The sequence below is a fragment of the Ciconia boyciana genome, chromosome 2 (assembly GCF_034638445.1).
Source record: "Ciconia boyciana chromosome 2, ASM3463844v1, whole genome shotgun sequence".
NCBI lineage: Eukaryota > Metazoa > Chordata > Aves > Ciconiiformes > Ciconiidae > Ciconia > Ciconia boyciana.
The window spans coordinates 118199956-118218515 of NC_132935.1; the positions used below are offsets into that span (position 1 = coordinate 118199956).

At 47.9% G+C, this 18560-nt stretch overlaps 1 protein-coding gene across 1 annotated transcript; it reads right to left on the minus strand.

Annotated features, from left to right (window-relative positions):
* On the minus strand, positions 1-11715 carry CX3CR1 (C-X3-C motif chemokine receptor 1). The gene is made up of 3 exons (XM_072851420.1): positions 11670-11715; positions 10361-10432; positions 1-1079 (listed from the first exon to the last, which is right to left on the minus strand). The coding sequence occupies exon 3, from the start codon at positions 1063-1065 to the stop codon at positions 1-3; it is 1065 nt and encodes a 354-aa protein (XP_072707521.1). The 5' UTR covers positions 1066-1079; positions 10361-10432; positions 11670-11715.
* Positions 11716-18560: the final 6845 nt, after the last annotated feature.

Consider the following 18560-nt stretch of genomic DNA (forward strand, 5'->3'; position numbering starts at 1 on the left):
TTAGACAAAGACAGAGCCATCCTGGTCACTGGTGTTCAGGGTTATGTTGCTGTTCACGACGCTTTCTGCATAGCTAGCTGAATAGGTAACCGGGTAGTGACTGCAGGGGCCACAGAAACACAGGAATGGACAGTGCTTTAAGCAGACGTGATAAAGGTATTTCCTGAATTTTTCCGCAGCAAAGGCATAGATAAGAGGATTGAGACAACAGTGACAGAATGCAATGGTTTCGGTCAGGTGCATTGCGTAGTCCAATGATTTAATTTGGCTGCAGCTTGTGAGTAACTCATAGTGCTTTAAAGTCTCTAGAAAAACCACTACGTTGTAGGGGGACCAAAACACAAAAAACACAACCACCACAACCAAGATCAGTTTTATGGCTCGTGCTTTTTTCTGATTTTTGCAGGACAGCAGGGTTTTGATGATGCCACAGTAGCAATAGCATATGATACAGACCGGGATGAAAAAGCCGATGGTGTTCAGCTCCACATTGCAGAACACCAGCCAGATGTTCTCCAGCTCCTGGGGGAAGACAGAAATGCAGTCGTTTTCTACCAGCTGGGAGAACACAAAATGCGGCACTGAAACTAAAACCGCTATTGCCCATACTCCGCAGGTTATAAGAACGCCATGTTTCAGTATTCTGGATTTCAGAGAATATGTTGCCCGGACAATGGCCAAGTATCTGTCAATACTGATAACAGTGATAAAGAACATGCCCCCAAAGAAACCAATGTAATACAGCGAGGAAACAGCTGTGCATGGAATAGTCCCAAGCGTCCATCCACGCACCGTGTTGGAAGCCCAGAAGGGGAGGGAGATAACAAAGAGAAGGTCTGAGATAGCCAAGTTCAAGAGGTAGATGTCAGTGATGCTTTTTTTACTGCCTTCTTTCACAATGGCAAAAACTACTATTAGATTCCCTGTGAGGCCAAGAGCAAACACTGCAATGTAAAATATTGGCAGAAATATTTTCCCAAATTCTTGGATGTCAGTCTTATTGCAGGAAATAGCATGTTCATCATAAGCGTATTCAGCTGTCGTTTCTGTGAATGCTTCCGTCATGCTGAATTTTCTGGCTAGAGGCAACATGAAAAGGGAAAAGAGAATACTGTTAGAGAGAGAGATCCAGTATCTGCTATGGTAAAATACTGAGAGACCTCACCAACACACACGCTTTGGGATTTTGTCACTATTTGGGTTAGTGAGAGTTGTATTACTGCGGAGGTGATGGTAGTTACTAACAAAAGCCCAGACTCTGCTGTTACGTGTACTTCACTGCAAATTAGCTCTTTAGGATAAGAAAAAATAAATTAGAATTTCAAGGGCTGTTGAATAAGCCCCTGCTTATCAGAAGAGCAGCCGAAGCAGCAGCAAACCAACATCCGACTGACTGAGCTCTGCAGGTGGTGCATCGCAGCGTGAGAAATGCAGGTGCCCTCCCAGTCTTGGGCACAGCTCGGCAGGAAACGATACCTCACACGTAGCTGTTGATCAGCACGCGGTGCTTGTCAACACCACCCAGAGCCCACAGAGCCCAGTCTTGCAGTACACGTTAACCCCAGGGTGGAAGTGCGGTAAGACGCCCAGTTTGGCCAGGTCTGAGCTGATGCTTGGGAGGAGCAGTGTTTGCACTGGGGCATCCCTTGGGAGCAAGCATGTCTTTGATGAGGTTTTTTTTAAAAAATCATCCTATGATCAATGGAAGAGAAACTATATTGACCCTTTTCCTCAAGCACCAAAGCATCTCGTGACTGCTCCTGCCTTGGCTGCAAGGTAGTCAGGTTGGGGCCAGGGCTTGTTAGCTTGGAGGCTGCACCCAAAGAGAGTATGGGGTGCAGGGGTGTGACCTCTGGGCTCACTGGTCTGCACATCCAATAACCCGGGGCACCCGTCAGTTCCTCTGCGCTCCCTTGGGATGTGGTGTTCAAGTCTCCGCAAAGATTTCTGTTCACAGGAAACCAAAAATCCTAGAGGGGTGCAGATGTTACTGCAGTCGGCCTGCTCTCTGGTTGGGGTGAAGAGCTTGTAAGTATCTGTAACTTGCTCTCGCTGCAGGAAATGAAGGAAATTGAGTGTGATACACTGTGCAGAAGCCCAGGGAGATGACAACACGGCCAAACCAGCCTGTTAAAGCTGAGACTGAAAGGAAAGGTCAGTGATAACAGAACTGCAACTAATAACTACCCTTTGGTCACAGCGTTGCAATCTTCTTACAGGATCCCCTGTTGACTGTAAAGAAGGGACTCAGTTCAGTGACCATAAGCTGTCTCTAATGTAGATGTTTACATCTCCTGTTAGTGGGAGATGTAGTCAATACAGCCAATGAAGAGCAGCACATCTGCTCCAATGCAGGTCAGGCCAAATATGCTTTAAGACAAGACAGACTGCTTTCCAGACTCTGCCGACCACGTTGATGAAACTCCTTTTGACTGTAAGGAGAGCACGGGCACGTTACTCAGTGGTAGATGCCGATGGTATATAACTACTCCTACTCCTGACACTTAGAGCAAAGTGCTTGGAATCCCAGCCTACGTACCTACGTTCCACTGATAGCAATAGTTTTTATAGCCTCTGTTTAAAATAAGCTTTGCAAGACTAAGCATGAAATAAAGATGTCCTGAGATGTGAGACAGTCCTTGCCCAAGAAGTTTCATATGACATAGTGGTAACTACAACAAACTCCCCCATGGGTGGCTACTGTGACCATATTGACATTTTCTCCTAATGCCTCATCACCAGAGTGCTGTTTGTGGTGTGGGCCATGAAGTTCTGGCCTCTTATTTTGTAGTAATTGCTCAAAGAGGGTTTTTTTGTGCTAGTTGGAAATGCAAGCTCTCAATTATTAAATATCTTCTTATTCTGAAAGTTCAAAGCCTAGTTGGCCCTAAAGCATGTACATGAGAAGTGCCCAGTCATTAGAAAACAGTCTTTGTGGTTTTGCACAGAAAAAGTGGGCTAGAAGAAGGGCTGTCTCAGCGTTGGTAGTTTCGGGGCATGGGCAAGGTGCGGGGAAGGCTGTTTGCAGCAGGCAGGCACACCGATGGGCTGAGCAGCTCTTGCAGCACCTTTCCACTTGAACTGCAAGCTGAGTCTGCCTGCAGAGCCTGTCCAGCCCCTTGCTTGCAGCTCAGTTTAATCCTCCAGCTTCTGGAGATGTGGTATCTGACACCAGTGGAATTAAAGGGCACTAATAGGAAATGCCTAGGTGCTGGGGCAGAAGCTGACCACAATTGCAAACAAGATACTCAGTTTCTACTGGTGAGATAACTAATTAGAGTTGCCTACAGAGATATGTGACAGGTTTCTCATCTTTTTATGTGTCTGTCCAGTCATTACTTTGTCTACCCTGTTGAGGGATACAAAAATGAGCAGGAGATATCAAAAATGAGTAATCCAAATAGCCCATCATTTTCTGCCTTCCCATCCTTATGTTTTCTTTCTCCTCTTCTGAGACTCAATGTATGCAGCATGTGCCTTTAAAATGAAAAGAAGTGTCGGGGTACTCCAAGTCTTTTGGGCCGAATATGAGTCGCTACGCCAGCCCACCCATCTCCTTGCCACTGAGCTGTTACTGCACCCATCTGCACAGTGCCAGAGCCTCCATCTTACTCTGTGGGCTGATGTGCTCCACAGCTCGTTCCTCACTGATGTACCGGCGTGCAGTAGCTGCTACCAAAATGATTGGGGATGGAGCACCTGGTGTGTGAGAAGACACTGAGAACTGAGTTTGATCAGCCTCAACAAGAGACATCTCAAGGGGGATCTAGTGAGAAGGTGTAAAGGTGAAGCAGACAACTTTCCTCAGAGAAATAAGAGGCAGTGGCCACAGGAAATTGTTACTCACTATTATGGAAAAAAAAATCAAACACCAGGTCAAACAGCAGGACAGGGCTTCAGGGAGGTTGTGGGATCTCCATCCCTGGAGATACCTGAAACATGGCCAGCCCTGCTCTGAGCACGGGTTTGGACAAGAGACCTCCAGAAGTCCCGTCCTAACTTCGTGACTCCCCGATGAAGCCGGACAGAGGCCACGATGTCTCTGCAAAGTGCCCCAGCTTCTCCTCTGCCATGTAAGCTCCTGTTTCAGCCATGTCTTTCCTGGTGTGACAAGCAGAAGTCCCATCATGCACAGAGGAAAAAACAGATTGATGCCTACTTGTATCCCGTTAGCATCTTTGCTAACTGTGCAGGCATCCAGAGAGGGCTGCTCGGTGGTGCTTGCCTAGACTGTGTGTGCCGTGTGAAATCCCTGATCTGGAGACAGAGAGAGTGAGCAGATTGGTTTACTCTCCTCTCTGAGAGTCTCTAGCTGTGCTGGTCTTTTCCATGCTCACTCCCTTAATTCGTGTCTAGAAAGGCAGCTTGTTCCTCTGGAAAGTTTCCATAGGTGTCTGTACAAGCCACTGTGCTTTGTTGGGTGCAGGGAGGATTTTACACATGTAAGGAAATGCAGCTCCCACCACAGGGAGTCTGCCTGCCCTCAGGGGTCTGGCAGACTTCTGCAGAGGCTGCGCCCACTGGCATTGCCCAGAGAGAAAGCTGAGCATGGGAATGGCCACCTTCTTCACAGGAGAACATTTACACAGACATGCAGGATGAACTCCTGGCCTTATTGAAGTAAAGAGGAACATCACTTGGGCTGAGATTTTTGCTGAAGTACCTTTTCAGTCAGGTAATCTCCTCTAGCTCACTGATGAGGACCATTTATTTCTACAGTAGCAAATTATTTCCTTTACCCCTGGATGGGTGGTTGCAAAGCCCACGGTACCTACACCAACGGGAAGGGCGAGATGCTGCATTACACATCCAGGGGCAAGTGAGAACTGCACTTACCAAAATGACGTTGGCATCCAAAACTGCTGGCACAATCTGTGGCTTGTTCATGCTCTAGCTCCTGTATTTTGTATACCACCAGCCACACACTCATATCCTCGCACCACCACTCATCCAGCATATGCAATGCCGTCAGTTCTTTTTGACTATTTAGCTCCTCTGATACCACTTTGCTCAGTTTAAGCTGATGTTACTCAACAGGTGGGCTGCAAACTCCAAAGGGCTCCCAAAACCCAGCCCATACCAGATAGGCATAATGTGATGAAATTTTATTGCACCCTAAAGCGAGGAAATTTAGCTTTGCCCATCCTCCATCTTTCCGTGCCCGGTATTCTCTATCCGCCTCGCAAAGCCCACCGCAGCACGTGCTATAGTCTTCTCACTGTCAGCTTCAACCCAATTTTCTCTCTTGTGCTTACGATAAATGTTCACCTAAGGGACAAAGTGAACTGAAGAGCGTAGAGGACACTGGAGAAGGACTGCAGGGCTGCGAGGTCCCTCCACCAGACATTTTCCCTTGCTGAGTACACGAAATAGTAGATTCACTTCTGCTTCTCATGGAACTGTTCAACCGCTTTGCTCTCTCTCCAGATTTCCCCAGCAGTTTTACACCCTACTCCCCACAAACACTTCTGCTTTTAATCACATTTATAGCTATCTGAAAGACAATAGTCTGCAGGACCAAAACCCCTGTTTCTCAACCCAGCTATTCCCAACAACCATGTGTGCTATATGTAAAACATAGGGAAGCGAAATTACAAGAGATCCACAAACTCCTCTAACCAACAGAAGTTGCATTTCAACCTTCAAACAGCACTGGCATCAGGCTGGATGACACAAGAGCCAAATCCTGTTTATGCATCTGATCTTTCCAGTTATCACCCCTGGCACTTCAGCCAAGTGCCACCTTACAAGCTTTACTGCCAAGAAGAGGGGTCTGCAAGCACTTTGCCTCTCTGTGATGCCTCTGCCATCACCAAATGAAAAGAAGTTAAAAAAAACCCTAAACCCAGACCTCTGACAGAGGGTCATGCTTCACATCTGCACAAGACGCTGATAAAAGTATTTAAGCCTCAGAAAGATTTTCACACCTTAGTCAGCATTTCTGGGTGAGGCTGACTTATATGCTTTTCTCATGCAAGCAAAGCGTATTTTCAGTGCATGCTGAACATGATGACAATTCAGCTGGCTCAGGGAAGCTGTAGGCTTTGTGGGAACACCTGTGAAACCCTATGGGCGTGTATGCCTTTCTCACCCTTAGGTCTGAGCTGCCACCACTCTACCCAAATACAATGCTGTCGCTTTTATGCATTTGCGACTACACCCATCTGCTTCTTGCCGGCCAGTGGTTCTCGGCAAGACTGTAAGGATGTACCTCCAAATGAAATGTTGTAGGTGCTGGTGGCACTTCTAACACACACAAAAAAAAGAGATTTAAGGGAATTAACCAGAACTGGGTGGAAACTAGCAGGAAAGATGTGAGTCTTAATAGCACTCTGGGTGAAACTCTTAACCAGCCTGGTGCCAATCAGCTACCACGCAATCACCAGACTGCTGCGGACACCTCTAACCACGGTTTGGATTATGGCGAAAACAAAGCTTACACTTATGGGCAATACACTAACCAGAGATGGGGCACGGTTTCTAGTCCTACACCCAACTGTAAGTATAGGTTCCTGTAATTCACTTTGCTTCTCTTTCAGAGCAGGGTGGCTCCATTCTTAGGGGACGGTCTCTGGAGTTACTTAGGATCGTGTTAGATAGCTGGGGTCAAAAGCAGGCCCAGCCCAGCAGATGAAGTTACTTTAAATCTTAAATCTCAGTCTTTATTCAGTCCTGAAGTGGGGAGATGTTCTCCCCGTTCCACCTCTATAGGTGCTGGAAGCAGCTGACAGAATGTTGACCTTCGAAAGCAGGAAGCAAGGTGAAACAGCTAGTGTAACCTAACCTTTAACCTGGGCAAAATAAAATTTAAACAGTAAAGGGGGAGAGTGTAGCTAATGCCAGTCTGCATGGCTTTATAGAAGAGAAGCTTTAGTTTGGACATCTATTGAGATTGCAAGGTTGACAAAGGGTACTGCATGGGAGAGTTGGAGCTTTGACTTGCACTGCCTGCTTATTTGATTGACACATCTCTCCAGCCCAAAGCAACACAGCCTCAACAAAGCATTACAATGGGATTTGGGCTGGTTAGCTGTCAGATCTCAAAAGCCAGCCATCGGTGGAGGAAGCCTCACTGAACTAGGAATATTGCTTGTAAAAGGTCTGCGGGAACCATGAGTGGAAAGCCAAAAACTCTTCAGTATTTTCCTCATTGGTCTGAAAGCAGATTGGGAATCGGAGCTGGCAGGGGGAAGTGATAAAAGGGTTAGGGAATTGGACGGTGATTCAGACAGATCTGAGTAATCTGGGGCTTCTCAGATGATTCACGTTGGCTTTAATGTAGCCAAAGTGACATGCTTGGAGTTAAACAACACAGACCATGTCTCGAGAATGGGGGTACGTCCACTAGGAAACCTGACTGCCAATACAGGCAGACCCTGAAACTGAGCTCCAAGGCAGATGTCGCAGTAAGAAAAGCTGATGCAACCCACGGGTGTTTAAAGAGGTTCTAAATGGAACAAAAGAGGGAAGACTTTACCATTGCAGAGCTTAATACTGGGGCTGTAGGCATACTTCAATAACACTTGATTTCACTTTTGCTTGTGTTAATAATCTTGATAATTTAGTGGGATTAGCCATACCATAAACTGATGCATGGAAATTCAAACCAGAAACATGCAAGCTAGAAATCAGATACACATGTTTAATGGTGAAAGGCTAATGACTGGAACACACTTCAAGTAGGAAAAGGAGATTTTTGCATGTCTGAGGGTCTCCACGTCAAGAGAAGATATCAGTCTGGGAAACGGGTTTAGGCCAGACACAGTGGAGGAGCTCAGCAGCGGGGTACTGGGTAAAACCCTACAGCCCCTGATAGGCAGGGAGGCAGAGCAAACGGGCCATTGGGGCACACTCTTCTTAACAACCATGACTCTGTCTTGGTAATATATGACTGAAAAAGCCAAACTGTCCTCTCCCCAGGTACTTCACCAGCACTAGCTAGCCCAAATCCTGGGATGGGACCCCCTGGAAGGAAGTGGGGTCCTGTGAAGAGCACGGAGCGGCTGCTGGGGTTGGGTTAGAGGGGAGGCTATATGATGGCTGTGGAAAGAAAGCAGCATAGTTTGGGGATGGGGATGGTGTTATCAAACAGCCAGTCTGTACTGCCTCTGTTAAACCCTGCGTGTTTTCCCTACTTCTAACCGGTTCTTTTATCAATCCTCCATCACTTCTGAGTGGGTGTGGTGTAATCCCAGATGCATCCTTGCTCCCTGCTCCCCCAGTCCTTCCCTGATGACTTTTAGGTGAGGAAATTCCTTTCTTTGGTGTTTCTTCTTTCTTCCGTGATTTATTATCAGATCAGCTGGACCGTTTCTGTGGCCCGGCAGAGTTCTGCAAGCTTAATAATTGCTTATCAATTTGGGTGATTTAATTTATGAAGGATCTCCCCAAGACTTTTAGGATAAGTTTTTTAAAAGCAAGTAGTGATCTGGGCTGCTTCATCATTGAATTTTCCAACTCAAGGTGGAGTTCAAGGTGCAGGAGCATGATGCTGAGGCTTTCCAAAAATTAGGGCATTTAAGGTGTCCTAAATAAAGGACCCAGAAATGGAAGCCGATCAAACCACTGCTGATTAAGATAAATATAAGCTCGAATACTGCACAGGCCTGTGGTCCCTTTACAAAGGCAGTTAGGTCAAAGAGATGAAAAAAATGCCCCCTCCCTGAACCAGTTCTACAGCTTTTACACCAACATCACAAACTAGGTTAGAAGCAGACACCGCTAGCTGGAGATAAGCAGCGTGTAAATCTACAAACCTAAACCAATAGTTCTGGGTTAAAAAAAAAATAATTTGATAAGTTCAGGCTTAGATCATGGAGGGCAGGAGGGCATAGTACAGAGTTCAAAATCTCCAGGATCTCTCTCACCTTCACCTAAGGCCTTATAGCATTGGAAAGTGCTTTCTCAAAGATGCTCCATGCTAACTGGGAGATAACTGCAGGGCAGCAAGTAACCAGGGCACAAGTTTCAGCTTAACCCATCGCATCAAAATTAGGTATACTCCAATTTATAAAGAAAACACAAAAACATGGACTTACTACTGTCTCTGCTGGCGGTGAGGGCTTCACCGCCTTTGCTTCACAGCAACCACAGAAGTATTATTTTGAACAAGGTCTTGCTCTTGCTCTGTCAGCGCATGGTCCAGCTGGCCGGGCCAGTGGCCTCACATCGCAGCAAAGCGGGCACAGGGGACTGCACCCCAATGCCCTGGGCAAATCCTAGCCCCCAGCGACATCCCTCCACTTGCTGGTTTTGTCGCCCTGCCAGGAAGACTTGCTGTGAGCTGTACGGCAGGAACAGCAGTACCGCAGCGGTGTGTGGTTTGCTGGGGCCGTGGCAAACCCTGCCAATCCTCTGGCAGCTCACCCCTGCAGTTGCTGGCATGTTTACAGCAAAAGCTGTAAGCTGAAGCTTTCAGTGGTTTCAGCTCCTTCCCTCGACTCCAGGGAGGACAAAGCCCCTCCGAGGCTGACAGGCTGGCCATGCAGGAGACTTGGTGCCCACACACTGGGGGTCCCACCTGCTCCTTAATGGAGCAGGGAATAGGCTCAGGTTTCAGGGCATGACCAAGGCTCTTGAGCAAGTGAAGATGCAGATAGTCATGTCAAGTCATTTTCCTGGGGTGCCATCGTTGATTCAAATCATTCTTCTGAATGGGAGCTAAGCACTGTGGGGCTTCTGAAAAATCCGACGAGACATTGGTCTGAACCTCTGGCGGTCAAAGTACCTTTAGAAATCTGGCCCTAAGGAGGTCAGAGCCTTAAATATCTGTTCCAGAAGTGACTTATGCATTTAGGAAATATGACCTATGACATATGAAATATGACAGTATGATTCAGACTCCTGCGTCTCCCTTGGATCTTAAAATTGAGGCTCAAAAATCACTGAAATTGTTCTGAAATTTTCATCCGTGACTCTCAGGGTCATGATTTTGTGGTCTCAATCGTATGGCCAGATTGAGACCACAAGGGTCCCCTGCAGAGCCTCTGCAACCTGAGATGTTTTCCAGGCAGTGTCTTGCCCCCAGGGACCAGCCAGGGGATGGGAAATTAGGTAAATGGTGTGAGAATTGTGTTGATTCTGGGGAGCACTTTAAGTCAGCTGCTGGCGGGCAGTGGCAGAGCTGGGGAGGGACCAGGTGCCCTCCCAGGAGCTGCCCATGGGCACTGGGTGTTTGGGGTTGTCATCTGACTGGATGGTGACTGCCAGGATCAGGATTTTCTTGGAAAATTTGTTTCACAGGTATTTCCCACAGCCTGTTAGTTCCCCTATTTGCCCTTTCTGCTTGCACAGTTGCTCATGAAACTCTGTAGCTTTTTTCATACGTATAGCTGAGCATTTTGCCGGTGTTTTCTCTTACCTGCTCTTCCTCAGTATTTCTTTTCCCCAGGCCTTCCCTTCTTAAGCGGCATTCAAATTTCTTTTGTATTTTCTGTTGAAGGGACAGTGAAAACAGATTATTGTTTGTAGCTATGTGCACTGTTCCTACTTCTTTATGGTTACCATTCACTCCGTCCTCTCGCTGCCTTTATCATAGCACCTATTTACTTTTTGCCCCCCTTTTTGTCATTAATAAGCTCACATTGCCTCGGCATCCTTGAGAAATCTGAGAAGGCTCTCTAGAAATGGGAGATCTCTTAAATCATCTTCTCCATTGCTTTAGAGAACAGTGCACATCATCCCCTCTTGTCTGTGTCCGGATGAGATTTAAGTTCTGGAATTGCCAGGCCCTTCCTGGGAAGATCACATTTACTATGTGATTTACTCTTGATTTACTATGTGTTCTCCTTTGTCAAACTTTAGCCTTTTCCTCTCCCTTTTGGACTTTTTCTGCACTGCACAAACCCTTGTAATTCATTGCAGTTGTTGTCTTTTATCCTGTCACCCAGTTCACTGCCTCTGGCTGTGCTGCCTCCACACAGGGTTTGCCCCAACAGACCAGATTTTGGGAAATGCTGTTTCTGGATCTATGTTTATATCACACAAGTACTTAATGGGCTGCCGCCATTGTATTACCGAAATGTCTCACCCAAACCAGCAGACCTCTTTGTGCAATGTCGTTCCTATGGAAAACTGAGTCACAGAGAAATTAAGTAATGCGGTCATACAGAAAGTTGGGTTTTCAAGTTTTTTGAGCTTCTGCCATTCTCTTGCTGGTCTGTCCGCATCAGACACTTTCTATCATCTCTACCAGATTTTCTGTATTGGGCTATCTTTCAGTGATGTTTGGAATGTTGGTTCACTGACCAAAACTAAAAGCAAGCAATGCTGGTGAGTTGTGAAATACCTGCAGACATCTAACAAAAACCATCTAATGAAGTAGAAGGGCTGTACCTTCTTAGTCTGTCCTTCTGGGCTAATGCTGCACAATAGTCATCTATCAGCCTTTTGCTTTAACCTTGAGGACTTCTAGCCAGGGTCAATATTTCTTGTACCACAACTAATTAGTCACTGAGTAAAATTTCTCTGCCCTGGTTCACTTCGACTAATAAAAGCATTCCCCTTTCTACTTTCACAATTTGTAAACATTACCCACATCATTTTTACCCAAATTAAATATCATTTAGATTCCAAGCACTAAGCAGTGGAGAGTTTCCTTAAGTTCATGAGACACCGTTTCTTGTCATCCTGCTCTGTCAAATTATAGGTAAAATATAATTGTCTCTTACCTTAAATCATAGCTGCATTGAAAACCAATGTTTTCTTCAAGCCGAGCCTATTTGGGTTTAAATTTCCTCTTCTCTAGTGCTCATGCCTGTCCTATGAAATGTGAACTTTGGCAGGGCAGCTTCCTGGGCTGAGCTTCAGGGCTGAGCTGAAAAAGTATTAATGTGCTCTGCTCCAGTCCTGCTGGGCCTTGTGAAATTGTGAAGCAGGATGTGGCCACTCAGAGGGCCAGAAGGGCTTATGGAGGACAGGACTTCCACAGAAGACAGAAATGCCTTAGGAGCTTCATACTTGGTGTGTAAAAGCTCTCACCTCCTCGGTTCCCCCTATCCTATGCAGCATGAGATATTTTTGACTCAGACACAATGGTACAGTGTATAGAAATACAGGTCTGGTATGATAGCAGGGGCCTTGAGCAGCAGGGACGCGGGAGGCAGCACAGAGGAGTAAAGGTGTGGGATGGTAAAAGATGGGGCACAGGCTGGCACTGGGGACCCCCACAGCTATACACAGCTCACTGATGGTCAGTTAAAAAAAGCAGACCTGGAGCTGGCAAAACTGAGTTTAGAGGTAACAGACAGAACAAAAATAGTATCTAACATACATAAGGGGCACTGCACATAGTCAATTGCGTGTAACATGAGGTTGCAGACCAGTGAAGACAGAAGAAGGTACAGAAGCATGCTAGAAAACATATAAAAATGACCCCAAGCAGATCCTAAAGGGAGGCAGAAAAAAACATCAGCATGAACATCGCATTCATGCAGGGAAAGGCTGGAGATGCTGTCAGCTCACTCTAACACCCCAACCCACCACCACCACCTGGGTGAAATCACCGGCTTTAGGACCCAGAAGAGCAGGGCAAGGGTGAGCATAACACCAGGAAAAGGGCTAGAAACTATGTGTGTGCAAAAAAAATTTAACTGCATTAGTATTCTTCCTTTTTCTGTGACCAGCAGATCTAGACTGTGAATGATTGGAGCCTTGAGATTGCCATTACACTAACAATAAATTCTTGCCTTTGCCTACACATAGGTTGTGCCTCCTCTTTGCCCATAAACAAGATTTTGAGCGTAACATCTCTCTGCAGCCCAGGGCTTCCAGTGGACTGGAGGAGTCTGAGGGTTTAAAGCATTGGCATGTTCATTAATCAAGGAGCCTTCTTGGCCCCTGACCCAAGCATCATGTTCAGGGTTGTGCTACAGGTGCACCCACAACTGGGATGCCACGTAGCACATTTCCAGGCACTGCTGGGACATACAAAGCAGTTCATCTGTGGTGAAACCAAGCAGAAGGCTGTGCAGGGGTGAAACCAGGCAGGAGGCTGTGCAGTGGGGTGCGTTCTCATGGGGATCCGAGACACAGCGTCCAGTTGGGGGCTGTACCAATACCAAGGTCCTCCAGCACACGCAGGAATACAGTCCTGGAAACACCTCCAGGTACTGTCCCTGCCTCAGATGCCAAGGGAGATTAAAATGCCTTCTCCCTGAAGGCAGAGTTGTGCTGCCTCCATACAGGCTGAACTGGATGGGGTTTTTGGGGTGGAGAGCGTCTTCCAGGTTGTCTGAGCCACTGCTCATTGATTGGTGTAGTGAGTTGCCAGGCAAATATTCTTGTGTAAGTTTAGTTCTGGTATTTCTGCCAATTACGTGTTTTTTCATGACGTTATGCTTTATCTAGCCAAGGTTACATCCCCAACAGCTACATAGCAATATACCAAAGGTAAAACTGTGGGCCTCCAACGTCAGCCAAATTATGCAAGCGATGTCAGACACATGGGCCAGGACAAGTGCCCATGGATATAATCAGGGAACCAATACCTGATTAGGTGTTAGACAGGAACAGCAAAGATACACTGCTGAAAATAAAGTTTAAAGGTTAGGGAACAGTAAAGGGCCAGAGCAGCAGACTTTCAAAACTCACCTTTTTCTCCGACAAGTGCCAGCAGCATCATCCTGCCCCTTCTTTAAAAATAGATGTAGAGAACTCTGCACTTTTTTCAGGAAAACATCAAAAGGCTGATGGACAGTTTCTCCCCACATACTGAAAGTACAAGCTATGACTGACAAAATTACAAACTTTCAACTTTCAGAAAGATAATTTCTGGTATACGGTACTAAGGAAACATTCTCATTGTGTGAGAACCATAAGATTCAGAAAGGCAAATGAAAGTTTCCTCGATGCTGGTGATAGTCTGACATTACCCCTGCAGTGCTGCCCTGGCCGTGGGTCCTGCAGAAGGTGTGCTGTGGTTCAGAGGACACCCAAATAAACCTGTCTCTCATGTCCTCATGCGATGATGAAGGGCTGCATCCTCCTCAGCCCCTACCTCCTGCAGCCTTATAAAAAAGGTATGGATAATCCAGTAGGAGCTTCCCCACCGGGGACCTGCACACGCTAAGCTGGTTTGCTGCTGATCTGTAAAACGTGGGTTGCCAAAGCCCAGGCAGCCACAGCCACCCTCGTGCTGGTGGGCACCCGCTCCTGGGTCACCAATATTCAGCACAGCACCTCTGGTGTTGCTTTTTGCAGTCAAAAACCTTGCAAATAAGAGTCAAGACTGTCCGTGTAACAGCAGGAGAGACAGTCCCCAGTCACCACTTGCCTCTGGGTAGAAAAGACCTCCTTGCAGCTGGGTTTCCCTGAAGGCATTCATCAACCCCTTTCCTCTCCTGCTGCCCAGAATTCAACCAGAACAGAACACAGAGCAGGCTATTACCCTCGTGAAGAAATGAGGTTTGCCGCAAGGAGTACCCACACAGGTTTTAACTGGAGGACTTCAAATAAAGAGAAACCAAGTCAGGTTGAGTCACAGATGTCCTCAACAGATCTCCCTGGGAGACAGAAAAGTCTTTCTGTTGTATTCTGCTGTTAGTGATAACCCTAGATAAGAGTGCTGCTCATTGTCACGGTGTGCGCTTCTTGTGCAAGATGAATAGGTATGAAATGAACACCACCTGAAAGACAAATGCAACATCAAGAAATATCTCTGCTCTCCATCTTCGACCTCTGTTCACTCTCTGCTATTCAGGACACAGCTCAGGGATAAGAAAGTCTGAGAAAGCTGCTGGAAAGACTTTCATTCTGGTCCATACGTGAGGGAGGAAAAGTATTTATGTTTCTCCAAGACAAAAAGAAAGAGACATTGCATCCCTGGTAACCAGAGAGACTTTTCCTGAGAAGGGCTAGGTAGAGCTTGCTGACTTCCCCACTGCAAGGCACAGGAGGGTTTCAGAGGAGGAAATCAAGAGTAAATGATGTGCTCTGCAGGGATATAGTGGGTAAAGAGGGGACAAATCCCCTTTTCTTTTTATTCCATCTCCCTCTGAGTTGCCTTCCGAATTTGAAAACTTGTTTCTCTGAACATCTGAGGAGATCAGTGGTACTTCCACACCAGCGGCATCTCCCCCTGCTCTGTGGCCAGGCTGCCAGGTCAGCTCTGGGTGGCAAGCTTTTGCACAGCAGCACTGGCAAGTTCAAGCTTTGTGGTCTAAAGCACTTGGTAAAGAAACTTGCGGCCTGAAGGATCAAAATACTGTTCTCCCCAGCACACCCTGCTTTTGCTGCCCTGTGGGGAAGCCTGATGGTGGTGGTTGCCTACAGGAAGGGCTCTCGAGAGCTTCTTTGGAGTCTCCTTTGCAGGGCTGATGGGCTGATGGACTTCAGAGACTTGCCGGAGTTGCCTGTTTCTTTTTGTTTGATTTATCACTTTGCTCATGTGGAAAGCAGTTACAGCTGAGACCGTGGCAGAGCTGGAATGAGTAAGCAGAGGCAGAATGCGGTTTTGTAGTTGTAGCAGAAATGTCCCTTGAGGATTTCATTCCTTGTAGATAGGGAGAAAAAGGGCTAGTGTGGAGGATAGTCTCTGGAGATGCTACATCCACACAAACTTGCAAGCATCTGTACATTGATGATAAAAGAACAGATATGGTCCTGTTTTGACTCTGCTATGCAGACACCTGCTGGGATGTTTTGGTTTTACAACTAACTTTGACTGTAAACCATGGCCGTTTGCATCATGTTTGGCTTTCACTTTGAAGACACAACGAAAGCTTATCCAAATTATTGTTCCGAGGAGCAGCCTTCAACCCTGGAAAGCTTACAAGCCTGAATGGTGCATTTGAAATGCTCCCAAAGGGTGCTGAGCTTGGGAGGCAGCCATCTGTTCTCTTCCCCTGGGGCCGCCAGCCACGGCTGGACGGTGATGGCACTGTGTCGCTGGGTGCAGCTACAACAGGCACTTGCACTGCTTCCCCAAGCAAAGCAACAGCAGCACCCAGATGGCTCACGTCCCAAGAAAGAGCTCGTACAGTCTGAAGCCCTGCCAGGTTCTTCTGCATTTGTTTCAAGTGGAGGGGCAGGAGCAAAACCCAGGCAGCTGTGACCTTCACCGCACTGTCAGTAGTGTGCCATGGAGCCGGGAGCTGTATTGTTCAGGCTGTATCCTTCAGAAATCCTCCTTAAGGCTGGGCAGCGAGTAGGGATGGAGCCCGAGTCCCACTGGAGCTCTCTGATGCAGAGCTGCTCTGCTCAGCTCAGCAGCGTGACACACACCAGAGTCGTGACTGCACTGAACCCTGCTGCACATTTTTTCCCCCCCTTCTCTTAATTTATCCTCCAAAACTCTCATCTTGTCTTTTCTGTCCGCTGGGTGGAGGTACTTCTGCAGGCACATCCCTGCCGCAGCAGCATCCTGTTCCTCCCGTGCTCTCCTGCAGCAGAGCTGCTGCCTGCCTGGAGCCTGCCCGACAGCTTTTGGTGCAGGTGTGGACACCACACACTGATCACATGCACACACAGCCCTTCGCAGAAATCATTTCTGTGCCTCACTTCTGAAAGAAAACCCAGCAGAGGGAGCCTCATCCCTTCATGTCACTATCCTGGAGACATGCAAGGAGACAACCCAGCTCTGGTGGCTTTCCAGCCACCATTGGGAGATGCATTTATTCTTAATTTAAAAGGTAGAGAGGCAAAAATTACCCAGAGAGAGAGTGAGAGAGAGAAAAGGTATGTCTAGGTATTAAAATGTTTCAGCCCGAGGGCTGGTGAAGGGAAGAGCCACAGAAAGCTGAAGGCTTGCACGCTTTCTGCAAGCAAAAGGAGTGCAGCCCAAACGGGTATTAGAATTGAAGAGAAACATTTATCCCCACATTAGAAATAACACGTAAGGGATAAGGGGATTGAACAGCTTAGTGCTTAGGCTCACTCATGCCTTGGTGACCACATCTGGGCTCCTGAGCCATTTGTTAGCCTCCCCTTGCTCCAGCCGCCATGTGGGGATGGTGCTCTCCTGCCCTGGAGAGGTGACAGAGGCTCAGCCAGGTCTCCTGGGAAGGTGTCCTCCTCCCCTGGGACAGGTGATGTGCACACGAGCCGCTTGGATCCGCCTGTTTCAGTGTGTACCTGAGTTACACCCGTCACTTGGAGTGCATTGCCGAGGCTGTGCTGCTTGTGGGGTCGGCTCCAACAATAACATAAGACCTGAGAAAGTGAGCAAGAAGCCATTGGCTGGGCGATCACATCCCTTCCTTCCTGGGCTCATCCAGGCAGGAGGAACAGCCGCACAGCTGCTCTCCAGCAAGCTGCCATTCAAAATGCTGAAAAAAGAAGCTCCTTTCCTCCCTCCTTCCTTCCTTTTCCTCCTCTCTCCCTCCCTTGTGCTGCTCACAAGAACTGAAGCCATCAGGTACATTTGCACCAGCACCACCCCTCTCTCCGCACTGCTGCAGCTGAGCACCCCTTGGGGCAGCACGGTGTTGGGGACACAGGACACCGAGATGCGCAGGAATGATGCAAGAGATGCACGAGTGCAGAGACACAGAAGCAGATGTTGCGAGCGAGGGGAGGAGAAATGCAGTCTGCCTTGCAGTGAGCATGGACAAAAGACCCAAGGAAACCACCCAACATTGCTCTTCGCTCTCAGCCCAGTTGAATACCTGAGCATTAGGGAACAAGACCCATTTCCTCCATCCCTTGTCGCATAGGAAAGACACTGCCTTCTGGCAGCTGGTTTGCAAACGCTTCTTGACACATACACCTCTTTACATTGCTGGGTGCTGTGGTCAAGGCTGGTGCTGAGTCAAACACAAGGGACGATCAATACTTTTGCAGTGTCCTGGTAGTCTGTGCTCAGCCACGGCTGTATCCTTCCTTTCTGTCCATCGCTGTGCTCATCCTCACATGCTGCACATGCATTCATGCCTTGAGGTCAAGTTTTCTTCTGGACCTCTGTTCAGAACAAGCCATTTATTTCTATCGCTTGGTCCCTGGTGAGAGCCAGCACCGCTGTGCTCAGGGCAGGATGGGGAGCAAGGGGCTCGGTCTGTCCCTGCAAGACTCATGAAGGAAGGGGGGGTGGGCAGGGAAGAAAATGGCACCTGCCATTTTCAGACAGCCACCTGGGCACCTTCCTCCTCCTCTTCCTCTCCCTCTCCCTCTCCCTCTGACACCACTCCTCCAAACAGGGGGGACATTGGCCACCTTCCCATCAGGGCTGGTGGCAAATTTGCATGGTTCCTGGGCTCCCCTCAGACAGGGCTTCCCACTGCTGTGCAGGGCACAGCCAGCGTCTGCCTGACAGGGCTGTTTGACCTTGTCTCTCCCCTGAGCACAAGGTGCCAGCAACCTGTGCCACTGCCGTCACTGATGCCCATTGACATCTCGTCTCCTCTGCCAGTGCTTTCCCCATAGAAAAAGCCTGGGGTGGAGCTTGGTGAGCTGCAAGCAGAGGTGCCCTTTGGCATCTCTGGCTGGGGACAAAGCCTGTGCCCAGGAAGGCTAGTGAAGCCACCGGTGCCGTGGGTCCAGGGAGCAGGGGTGGCTTCAAGGGTGCTTTGTGCTGCTGTGTCTGTGCCAGCCAGCACAGGCACCAGAGGATGTCCTGCCACAGGCTC